General features: G+C 33.7%; 1 protein-coding gene across 3 annotated transcripts; it reads left to right on the top strand.

The window, feature by feature from the left end:
• The first annotated feature begins 6,220 nt into the window (after window positions 1–6,220).
• LOC124942376 (trihelix transcription factor GT-4) lies at window positions 6,221–10,084 on the top strand. 3 transcript variants are annotated; one of them, XM_047482865.1, is made up of 5 exons: window positions 6,224–6,869; window positions 7,248–7,283; window positions 7,526–7,657; window positions 9,163–9,390; window positions 9,531–10,084. In XM_047482865.1, exons 1-5 carry the CDS (start codon window positions 6,290–6,292, stop codon window positions 9,731–9,733), a joined length of 1,179 nt encoding a protein of 392 aa, XP_047338821.1. In that variant the 5' UTR covers window positions 6,224–6,289; the 3' UTR covers window positions 9,734–10,084. The 3 variants fall into 3 exon arrangements, with proteins under 3 accessions (XP_047338823.1, XP_047338822.1, XP_047338821.1); XM_047482867.1 differs by lacking the exon at window positions 7,526–7,657 and having other exon boundaries at window positions 6,221–6,869; XM_047482866.1 differs by lacking the exon at window positions 7,248–7,283 and having other exon boundaries at window positions 6,223–6,869.
• The last annotated feature ends 2,719 nt before the right edge of the window (window positions 10,085–12,803 follow it).

Raw genomic sequence — 12,803 nt, 5'->3', positions numbered from 1 at the left:
TCAATAATAATTAGATGATGAAGTGCATTGGCTTCAACAACAACATTAATCCAACATGCAAGAAATTGAGTTGAATTGGCATTCTCACACATGTGTGGATAACTGGAGTAAAGACGTTAGGAAATATGACTCATGTCCTAAGGAACAATGCCTTCCCATGGAATGGCTCTTCGCATGTCGAATTGTCAAAATAGAGAAGTGGTACCGTACGGGTAGCCTCTTATAATTTGTAAAATACGATGAATGGAAAATCATTCATCTCATACTTTATAGTATCAAAATGATACCATGGAATGATGAAACAAATGGGATGATCATCGGAGATAGCATGGATGGGTCGATTTCAACTATCCTTTGCACATATAGGTGTGCAAAGGAGGAATAAAAGAGTGAAGGATGAGGCAGGAAGTGCAACTTGTCCAAGAACCATAAATATAGGACCAAGGGTGATCCATTTTGAGAATAAAATGTTGGGCCAGGAAGGAAGTCGCTAAGATCTATGAGGGTCTTAGTGAGAACAAGACTAGTTATTCCATGAGAATATATCATCATGGTATGAACTACCTCAATGAGCCTGAGATAAGGATGTCTGCTTCAGCGGGACGCATAAGATAATGAGCTAGAAGCACTTTCATGATGCGCCTATGTTGTATGGTGTTTTTGTTCGATCTTTAAAAATGCCAAATAATATTGTCAAGTTTCTACATGTTGAGAAATCATCCAGCAATGATCTGTAGGGATTAATAAACAAAGAAGCTCCGGAGTATCTCTTTTGGTCCTTGAGAGTGGTAAGGAACTAGATGCATGAGTTCGACGAATCAATACCTAAGAATTGCTTGAAAGTCCTCGATCGTGGGGCATATAAGCTTGTCCCTGATGACGAAAGCACGTGCGCCCGTACTCCATCTACCATACATTTGAGCCATCAACGCCTCATCAATCTTCATGAGAGCAAGCGATAGAATCTTATTTAGACCAAAGGGTACAAATGAACTAGGATTCTCGATGAATACATTGAGGTATTGCTACAAGCATTGCTATGATAAAACTGTCATTTTCCTAGCAAATTAAAAGTTCTAATTAGCTTTTATATTTAGAAAATAATCTCGAGTTTTAATCTTATAAGCGCTTATTTTTTATAGAATTAAAATAATTAGTAAATATAGCACGTAGATTGGCTTACGACAACGATTGTCATAATCAAGAAGAAATGAGATGAGAACTTGGGTGAATAGAATTCTCACCCACGATTATATGTATACGTCTTCGAGTGATACATTGTTTTGGGTGTGATGGCTTGTTGGTGTAGTAACAGTATCCTTTGGATACTCTTTGACTACATAGCTTCAACATTCAAAAGGCGTTTTAGCCCATTCATGTGCAAACAATATTTACCAAAATTCTTATGTTTACATACTTTATCGATTAAGAGGTGTTGAGCCTTGTCGGGTTTAATTTATATGCAAATATTCAAGCAAGAAAAACAAATACAAATGTGAGATTCACATTGTTTTGACAGGTTTCTTGCCCTAAAAAAAGATTCTTGCAAAATGAGGAGTGTAATGTACTTTATTGTTATGATAATTTGTTCAATTACATATTTTTAGTTAATCATCTAGTTAGTCCCAAGTAGAGTCACCCGTTTTTAAAATTTGTATGTTATTTTATTTGTATCTTCACATTTTAGTTTTAACTCTCGCTCTTTAAAATTTGTTCATTTTCTCGTGAAATGATATTTTCTAGTACAGGTTGTAACCCCCAAAAAAACTATTTCTTTTGGTTTCCTCAAAAAGCTCAAGGTTCGAGAATTTTAACTTCGGTTTGCGTGTATGAAATTTTCTTTTAAAATAAAACATTATTTAAAATATTTTTTAAATTATTCCTGACAACTTTTAAAATTAATTAAAAATAATTAATTACGGTGTTCAAGTTTAAATAATCTGAGGATTTTCAGTAATCAAATCATAATTTGATCTTTTTTTGAAATCCTTTACTTAAAATTAATTAAAAATAATTAATTTAAGAGTTTATTTATTTTGAAACAGAGTCGCCATTTGATTTTTGAAAATCAATAAAATTTGGCATACGTGTACAAACATATTGATCATAATTTTCTTTTAGTTCGTAGTTTGGTGATACTCAAGAAAGAGTTTTTGCGCTTCATCCTCTGTACCCATTTAAAAAACAATCTCTACTTATAAAGTTGGCTTATGAAAATCAGTTGTATAACGTTTGAATTTTAACCGATTATTTTTTCGATTTTAGTCATTTTTCTAGGTTTAGCGTTATTTAAAATATTGAAACAACAATATTTAAATTATGGTACATGTTGCTGATGATAACTAGGGGGGTTATACCTGAAGAATATCAATCATTTTAAGGATGTTAGGGTTTAGAAATAAATACCAAACAGGCCTTAATCAAAATATCTTTGTGGAAAATTTCCAAAAATATTTTGAAATCATTTTTTATTTTTTCGGGATTTTTAGAAAATAGTTTGGATTATTAAATTATTAAGAATAATTTGGGGTTTTAAAAAGTGAAACCAAACAGACCTTAGGACCGGATTCCTAAGCCTTAGGTCCATTTTTATGGGTCGGGGTCTAAAAACCCTCGGTCTGGATCGAGGCTTGGGATCTTCGATTAGAGTAGTGAAGTCCCTCGGTCTATGTGTTAAGAACTCTCGGTCCTTCACTTATATTACTAGTCTAGGTGTACAAACCCACTAGTCCTAGGTTAACTCTAGGCTAAGTTCATCGGTCTTAGGTTTAGGGATACTCGGTCCTAAGTCAAACCTCTCGGTCTTAGATGAAAATCCTTAGTCAAATCTTTCGGTTCTAGCTTAAGAAGATCGGTTGGACCTCTCGGTCCTAACTCAAGAACACCGATCTTCTTGGTTCTAGGTCTTGGTCCTCAGTACGAATTTCTCAGTCCTAGGTTTTTGGTCCGGACCAAGGATCCTCAGTCGGATCTTTCGATCCTAGGCTAACAAACCTCGGTTCTCAAGAACACAAGAGTGTAATTTTTTTAATTCGTTTTTTTAGCATGAATTCTTTTATCCAAGGGTTTGAGTAACTTCACAAAGCTCCCAAGAACATGTTGATCATCATCTCAAGGTATTAATCAACATGGATGTGATCAAATCGTTCAAAATAGTTTGTGATCAAAATTTCAATTTTTAATTTTAAAGTTGTTTTGAGGAGAAATGAGTTATCCAATAACTTCCTTATATCTAATATACTTGATTTGTACCAAAACAAGAACACTGGTCGTTCACTTTGACCAAATCAAAAACTCAAAAATTCAATTATTTTTGAAAATTTTGATTTTAATCAAACATGATCAGGATAGATCAAATACGATTCAAACAGTTGTCCAACATCATTACAATCATGTTTGGATGCATTCTGGGCTGTGATTCAAGAGAATTAGACCAAGAACAGCAAATACGTTTTTTTTTTAAGATTCAAATTTGGGTTTTTCTGTTTTAGGTTGATTGAATGTTTTTAACATATCTAGAAAGTTTTAATATCCAACCATAAAACACCATAACAAAAAACATACAAGCTTATACAATTTGAAATATAAAATTTCAAATTCAATATGTAAATATGAATTAAGGGATTATTGAAACCTTACCAAGGATTGAAGAACACTCTTTGATCCTTAGGAAAACTTTTGGGATACTTAGATCCAAACTTTAAGGTTTTAAACGGATTTTTGAAAAATCTAGAAGCTTTGAGCTTCAATGACGGATTTTATGTAAATCGCGATTTGAAGGTGAAGATTGGATTCATTGGATTCAGAATGACATAGGGGATGTATTTATAGCAACTCTTAGTTGGTGGAGGCTTCAACTGGATCGAATCAGCTAAATACCATTAATGGCATTTTGGCTGTTCTTGATCCCACTTGTAGATATAGGGATGAATCACCCCTATGGAAGTAGAAGAAATGATCACCAAAGTAGGGTGGTCATTTCAGCTTTTGAATCAGCCGAAATGTGGACTATCAACTAAGTTCCAAGTTGGAAAAATCAAAGATGGGTCTTCATCCTTATCTTCGCGGCGTCACGACGAAGAAGACGACCAGAGGCTAAAACGACATCGTTTTGCACACGTTTGGCATTCCATCAGCGATCTGTTAAGGCGTAGTTGCGTTCGGGCGTTCCATTAGTGATCTGGTTAACGGGCGTTAGCCGATCCGATGCCTCACGAGCGCGCGCTTTTTCTGCTACAATGGGCTAAGATCTGGTAAAGTGTGTCAAAAGATATGATTTTTCAAAGTCACATCAAACTTCAGTTCGCTCCAAGATTGAAGTTGATGTATTTGCACCAAGTTATTGGGTTACATAAACCACCTTAGTCGTCAAATGGAGACTCAAGACTAGTGTCATTCAATCGGAATGTGTCTTAGATTTCAACCATAGGTAGAAATTCAATTTTGAAGACTTGTGGCTCAAGTTATGAATTTCTAACCGTAAGCATGCCCTGTTTCATCATATTTTTGTCGCATCATCTTGCACCGTCGATATCTTGGGGTTAAGAGCTTCGACTATAATTAGGATTCAAACGTGCCTTGTAGATGACTATTCAAGATTTCCAAAACATTCAAGATCATCCAAAATTATTGAGTATAGCGATGTGGGTGAATTTTTAAAGTTGAAGGTCCTTGTTGGTCTTCCTTCAGTCAATCACCAAAATCAAGGCATTTGGGCATTTTTTAAATGAGGCGCGCCTAGATTCAACATAGTGTCACTCGGACATTTGAAAAGCCTTAAACGTGCGGGAACACATGTGTTGAATTTTGTTGACTCAGCCTTGACCTATCCGATTTGACACGATTTTGACTATTTTGCCCATTTGAAAGCCTTTTACATAAAATTGCAAACAATAATATTATACTTAAATTTCATAATTTTTGAACGTATCAGGTCTCCCGAATTCCGACTTTTCATGAAAGTGGTGTTTAAGTGCAAGAAAGAACAAACCTAAAAATATGTGTTCTATACATTTTACCCAATAACAAAGTTCATGATTTTCTAAACCGGTCAATCAGAAAGTGTTGGATCTTCTGAAGTTTGAGTATTTTTAAAAATTTGCGTTTAGACCATTTTTTCAAGGGTTATTCTAAGCTATTTTTCGGAATGCGTTCCTCATTTTGTTCTCCCGGTCCAATAATCAAGTATGACCATCATACTAGACCGGACATACCTATTTTAATTTTGGGATGTAAAAATGGGTTACCTACAACAACATTATTGTTATATGAGCTGAGATTAGTATAAAATATAAAATGAGTTTTTATTTTTTATTGAGATAAAATTGTTCTAACCCTAATTTGTGTTAAAAGTGACTCTAGTTTGTTAATTTTAACCAAATTACTATATATTTATGTGTATTGTTTGACTCATTTCTATTCTACCTACTCTTGGGTTAAACTAAGTTAAGATTATTTTGTGAGATATTTTGTGCAGTGGATTAATTTTTTTTTTGCCTGAGTTTTTTAACATGTTTTTGTACTCTTTATCTTGTAAATTTTCAACAATCAACACCAATACAATTTAAATATTAATTACACTTAATAGTCAGCTACATTTTGACCTTAAAGTAGACAGAGTATTTCCAACTAAGTCTAAGACCTTGTTCGGTATAAATTTTTTAAAAAATTCATACAAAATCAAATATCACTTCATTCATTTTTATCTATCACATCACTCATTTTTATCTATCACATTACTCAAATCTTTAACCAAAATACTAAAATATCATCTATTTTAAATTATTATTTTATATTTTATTTATATATATCAATACTTTTTAAGTCTTTTTTCAAAAATAATCATCACCTCCTCAAAATCATCACAAATCATTATTTTTTTTTCTCCCTCTAAATTTTTAAAATAACCCCAAACTTAAAGTTCTTCTAATCTAATAGCTTCAATTTCTATTTTTTTGCTTATAGAAAATGATAGACTCCTCCTTCAACAAAAGAAGTTAATTCAAGTTATTTTTCCTAAAGAAATTCCTGTAGTGCTGCCAGACTATTCATGTTTTTGAACTGGTTGAAATTGAAAATAATTAAGGACATATAAAATAAACATACTTTAATATTTCAATGTATGTCATGATCTTTAAGGGGGTTTGATTCGCCCATTGTTTTTATTACCCTTGCGGAGGGGCCCATTGACTCGTCTCACCGTCCGCCAGTTCATCTCATTTTGCCCCTACCGCTTACGTTAATTTGGAACAGTTCGGTCGGCATCATCATCAGACATTGTGATTCAACAATGTTCTTGCCTTCCAAGGCTCCGCCGGTTGATTTATACAAAGAGGACGAAGACGACGAAGACGAAGGCCAAGATATGTTGATCGAAGTCCCCTCTTCCAACGGAACCCTTCTACCACAAAATCGTCAGCAACAGTTACTCATCGGTATGGCTGACAATAACAGCAGCGGAAGCGGCGGTGACGATAGCAGTCACGAAACAAACAACAAGGCTCCGAAGAAGCGGGCCGAGACCTGGATTCAAGATGAGACTCGAACCCTAATTGGTCTTAGACGAGAGATGGATTCGTTATTCAATACATCCAAATCGAATAAGCATTTATGGGAGCAGATTTCTTCCAAGATGAGACATAAGGGTTTCGATCGTTCACCGACGATGTGTACAGATAAATGGAGGAACCTTCTGAAGGAATTTAAGAAAGCCAAGCAGCAAGACCGCGGAGGAGTTAGTGGAGGAAGTGGAAGTGGGTCAGCTAAGATGTCGTGTTACAAGGAAATAGATGAGATTTTGATTGAGAGAAACAAGAATTCTGTTCACTACAAGAGCCCTTCAACTTCAAAGGTCGACTCTTTCATGCAAGGTAAGCCTGTATTACGATTACTGCGGTTGTTCTAGGGTAATTTTTGAAGGTTCATTGCCATTATTTATTTACCAGTCATAACCTGTCTTTGGTTTGTTCAACTTGGTTTAATCTTTACTTGAGTTAGTTCTTTCGGAATTAACATCATAAGCAGAAGATAAATGCTTATAAGTGCCTGACAGATATGTTGTTTTAGGACAAAACTGATAGTTTCAATAATTCATTGCTTTTCAAATATAGTTTCAGTTTTTAAGCTTCATATCATTCAATACAATGATAAGTGCACATGGATTGTTGTAATTAATCAAAATTACAGACTAGGCAGCAATTACAGACTAGATCACCGAAAGCAATAAAATTTTATTTTCTTGTGTGTAGGCATCGAAGACCCCAGTATTTTCGGACCTGTAGAAGGTGTGGATGTCTCTAACTCTAGCTTATTTATTGACTTTCTGTTCAATGTTGTTCTTGTAACACGTAGCTGCACTTTGTTGCTGTTATTTAATTAATCCTTGTCTTGTCTTGATTCATCCAACCAAAAATAAATATGGAACTACCTTTCCACTTTTCTCCAAAAATCTGAGTCTCGCTTCGTTTTAGAATGTTATTAGGAATTTAGTCCTCTGAGTATTTAATTACATATATTGTGTTTCCAGCTGATGCCAGACCAAGTCTCAATCTTGAAAGTCGTTTAGATCATGATGGAGATCCTCTTGCTATTACTGCCTCTGATACAGTTATTCCTAATGGTGTTCCCACATGGAACTGGAGAGACAACCCTGGAAATGGTTAGTCTTGACTAATACTTACTACTGTTTCCTATTTTGTGTGTTATGTACGTTTCTTAATAAAAAATTGCAACTTTTTCTTTCAAAATTATAATTATGTCAGCAGAACTCTTTAATACTAACTATAACATTAAAACAAAATAGGCTCTGGATTGCTTCATGTATTATAGCCTGTTGAAAGTGCATTTAAGAATATCATTTTGATGCACTTTGGTTGAAAACCTATTAAGCCTATTTGAAAAAACAAACTATTATTTTTTCATAATCTTTATCAATCCATTAGAAATTGCCAAACCTGAGATAGAAAGTGATTATTTTTTTTTGGTTTGGTTTAAGATATTTTCAATATCACGGTTTATAGTGTGTTTTGTTACTTCATATGTTATACCAGTTATTTTCTGGATCATGATCCCACTTATAGTGTTATTTATGTTTCATTTTTGTATAGAGATTTTTTTGGGTGCAAGAGATAAAGGCAATAGCTCTTGGATGGATTCATGTATTATAACTTGTTGAAAGGGCATTTAAGAATAACATTTTGATGCACTTTAATTGAAAACTTATTGAGCCTGTTTGAAAAAAAATAAACTGGTATTTCTCATAATCTTTATTGACTCAATATCGTCAATGTTAAGATAGAAAGTGATTTTTTTCTTGGTTTGGTGTTAGATTTTTTTTCCAAATAACGTACAAGGTTATATTGTGTTTTTGTTACTTCATTTTCTATACTAGTAATTTTCTAGATCATGATCCAAATTATAGTGTGATTCTATGGTTCATTTGGTATATTGCTCAATCATCTTGGCAAACATGATCATTGATCAATTGTAGATTATATTTTTAGATTATTGTCATTTTTGTAAACATTAAAAAATGTTGATAACAAAATGGCTCATTAGGAGTTTATTGCTATATCTACTCGTTGCCCACTAAATGATTTCTTTGATTCTTGATTTTTTATGGAAATATTGTAATTATATGTTGATCTTGCTATCGACAAAACTTGATTTTCTACACTCCTTTTATTTTGTTATCTGGCTTCTCATTCATGCAAAGAAGTTTATGATGTCATAATTTCTTCCATTTTGATGCACTTTGGCCGAAAACTTATTAAGCCTATTTGAAAATCTAAACTGGCATTTTGTCATCATCTTTGTGGATTACATTACGAAATTGCCAAAGTTATGTGATTTTTTTTTTCCGATTGGTATATATTTTTTTCCAGATCATGGTCCAGGATTTTTCTGTTAGATTATTGTCATTTTCGGCATGTAGATTTTTCCATGTCAACCTGAGTAATGTTGATAACAAAACAGTTCATTAGGAGTTTACTGATATATCTACTCATTGCCTACTAAATGGTTTTTCTTTAATTCTTGATTGTTTATGGAAACAATAATATGTTAATTATACTGATCTTGACAACGACAGACCTCGATTTTCCACTCTCCTTTTATTTTGTTATCTTGCTTCTCATTCATGCATATCTTCCATTTTGGCGGCAGGAAAGAATGGTGGTGGCACATATTATGGGAGGGTTATATCTGTTAAATGGGGCAACTATACTAAAAGGATTGGCATAGATGGAAGTACTGATGCCATAAAACAAGCTATCAAGTCGTCATTTAGGATAAGAACAAAGAGAGCATTTTGGCTAGAAGATGAAGACAATATAGTTCGGGCACTGGACAGAGACATGCCTCTAGGGAACTACACTCTTCACCTTGATGAAGGTAACACCTGATATGACCATTATTGATATGAGCATTAGAATGTGAATTTTGACTAATCATTGTGAGATAAGAGTGTATAAGAATTATATATATTAATATTTATTATTAGACAACAGCCAGATGAACTACTTGTGTTTTAGGATTGACAATTAAAGTGTTCGTCTATGAGGAGGCGGATCATATGCCAGTCCACACGGAGGATAAGACATTGTACACAGAAGATGATTTCCGCGATTTCCTTTCTCGTCGCGGGTGGACTTGTTTGAGAGAATTTAACGGTTTCAGAGACATCGACTCCATGGATGACCTTTGTCATGGTGCTATTTATAGAGGCGTGAACTGAATCCACCTGAAAGAAAGCTCCATCTTCTTCGTTGCCTGTTTTTGTACTTTAGAAATGGGATTGTTTTTAAATCACTCACTTGGTTCAATGATTTAGATTACGCTATGAAGATTTATTGAAAAGAAGGTACTGTGTATAAAGTGCATGGTTTGAAACAATTGAAAAGAAGGTACTATTTTCAGTGCTTGTGTAATGTAACTAATTCATTTGTTCTTATTTGGAATCACAGCACAACAGAGCTTCTAGCAAAGTCAAATGATTTATAAGTGGCCTAAATCCTTTATTTCTGTAAGTTTCTTATAAATGATTTTGTATGATTAATTTACTTTGTAGAAAAAGTAGCCACTTTAATTTTTTATTTATTTTGTATAACTCAATCTTAAATTTAAGGAATAAATTAAATCAATATAAGAATCATAGTTGAGACAAATTTCTTAACAGATTGTCCCTGTTGATTTGGAATGAATTTCTTCATTATCTATGCTTGGATAATTTTTTTTAAATACAAACCCAGAGCAAGATTGCCCCTTTGGATTTGGAAAGCAATTTATGGAGTAAAAAGTTTTTAAAAAAAAAGTGACTTGTTCATATTTCTATGTTACTGTGATGATTGTTTGCAACATCTGTTAAATAAGATTTGCTTATATAATTATATAAGATATATTTAATTATCATATTTATTTTTTGTACTTAGAAAATTAATTGTTTTGTTTACAGATTAAAATGAACGTTTTTATAGCCAGGGTTTGATCTGACCTTCACTTGACAAATCCCTTCTTGTTTAAACTTTTATTTATATATATATTTTCAAAAACCTTACCCTGGGCTACTGCTCACCTCCGCCTTCTATGTACCTCCGTCGTTGGGTCTCTGTTGGACACAATAGGAAATGAGCAAGGAGCATCTCAACATCGTCCTTCTTCATCGTATGTCTGCTCGTTCTACACCTCCAGAGTGTAAGATCAACTCAGTCCATCATGTCAAGTCAATGGTTTCATTTACCATTATGCGTTGAGCATCTTGTCTAGCAAAGCCGAAGAATGTTTGTAGGAGGTTATAAAAAACTGCCACTCATGGAGGTGCAAGGCACAATGGGATGTCGCAAGAGAACATCATGATGACTTGAAAGTCTTCGATAGTAGGGTAGAAGTGTCTCCCCCTATGATGAATGTCCGTATCTGGATTCCATCGATTATGCATGAACATCATGAAATTGGTGTCCACTAGTGAATGGATAAACGAGAGAATCTCGTATGCGCTGAAGAACATAAATAGCAACATCAAGCTGAGATAGTTGATACATTTCCTAACAAAACAAAAGTTCTTATTAACTTTTATTTTTGGAAAACAATTTCAAGTTTTAATCCCATGAGTATCTATTTCTTCTAACGTGCAGACACATAAAAATCATAGCTCGTCGCTTGACTTAAGACAACGATTCTCTTAATCAAGAAGAAATGAGATGAGAACTTGGATGGATAGAATTGTCACCCACATTTTGATGTATTTGTTATTCGAAAGATACATCATGAGGCGTGAGGGCCTGCTGGCGTAGTTAGTATCACTTGGATACTCTTAGACTACACATCATCGACATTGTAAAGATATTTGAGCATATTCATGTGTGAATAGTGTTTACCAAAACACTTATGTTCATACACCTCATTGATAAAGAGGTGTTAAGCATTGTCGGGTTTAATCCACATTCAAATAGGCAAGCAAGTAAATGCAAATGCGAGGTTCACATTGATTTGATGGGTTTTGTGCCCTAAAAAACTAATCTTGTGAAATGAGGAGTGTAACGTCCTTCATTTTTAGGCTAGTTTGGCCAACTGCATGTTTTGAGTTAAGTATCTAGTTAGTCCCTATCAGAGTCACCAGTTTTCTGTACGATGTTTATTCGTCGCCTATGCTTTTTTCTGTACAAATTTCTCTTTTATTTATCCATTTGAATGTCCCATTTTGTAAGGATGATTTGTACCATCCAAAATTGATTAGTGTCATGCCTTACTTATCCACTCAAGTGCTCCGCATATGGAGGGGACGCAAAGATTTTCTACATAAGTTATGCTATAAAACTCATTGGCTTACCTTCTCTTGAATCTCACAAAGAGTAGATAAGAAAACTATCCGTATTGGATGTTGTCATATCTTTTGAGATGAGGAACCAAAGTGGAGTTCTATATCATAGAATTTTTGGGATTGGCCAGTAAATGTTTTAACTTAGTACGCGTGAAAGCGTAGTAATCTAATTGACTTTAATAGTTGTCACTTTAATTTACTTCATAAAAAACTAAAGGAAAGAAATTTAGTATTCACGATGCTTGGTTATGCATTAGGAAAGTGTCGTAACAGTTATGTCATATTCTCCTATCTCGAGGGATGGTCTCTACTTGAAGTAATTGGTCAATTGTTTGTGAAGGCACGTTAAATGTTTCATTCTAAGTTCAGAATCCGTTTGCTTGTGAATATGCTAACATTTTGTCTAATTTAAGGGATTAATTCTATTACTTTCTTAAAGATGACTTTAAGCTTCAATTAGATTTAGACAAAGGTTGATATTTTATCTATTTTATAATTCTTTGAATATTCATTATCATGGATTGTCTAATCTAAGAATAAACATATGTTTAGTTTAGAGGTGACTTTAAACTCTTGATAGACTTTCTCTAGACAAAAGACAATATAATGAAATACAAGAATGCTTCTCGGGCATGTATCAACATCAATGTGAATTCGTCAATTTGCATGGTTCTTGGAGTTTGCTTGCCGAGTTCAAATTTTGAATCCTTGTACAAGGAAAGTAGTTCACAAGTGTAGAAATATGTGGATTAAGGATTGGAAGGGGAATTGAAGCCCTATTTATGATACAATAGAAATCAAGGATTTTCCCAAAAATATTAGAAAATTTTTAATGTCTTTGTGCATGTCAACTAGGGTTGTAAATGAATCAAATACTTTTGATTCGATTCAGTATTTGTATTCGAATTTTGATATTCGTATTCGTAATTTTGTGATTCGAATTCGAATAAAAATATTCGATTCGATTCGACTAATAAACGAATACGAA

Source organism: Impatiens glandulifera, chromosome 6 (genome assembly GCF_907164915.1).
Source record: "Impatiens glandulifera chromosome 6, dImpGla2.1, whole genome shotgun sequence".
NCBI lineage: Eukaryota > Viridiplantae > Streptophyta > Magnoliopsida > Ericales > Balsaminaceae > Impatiens > Impatiens glandulifera.
This window is presented reverse-complemented; position numbering and strand designations above follow the sequence as displayed.

Bases quoted from the DNA above. Each gene is read 5' to 3' on its own strand.
- LOC124942376 (XM_047482865.1), top strand. From the start codon at position 6,290: ATGTTCTTGCCTTCCAAGGCTCCGCCGGTTGATTTATACAAAGAGGAC. The intron at 7,284-7,525 runs GTGTGGATGTCT...TTGTGTTTCCAG, and splicing joins TATTTTCGGACCTGTAGAAG to CTGATGCCAGACCAAGTCTC. The intron at 9,391-9,530 runs GTAACACCTGAT...CTTGTGTTTTAG, and splicing joins CACTCTTCACCTTGATGAAG to GATTGACAATTAAAGTGTTC.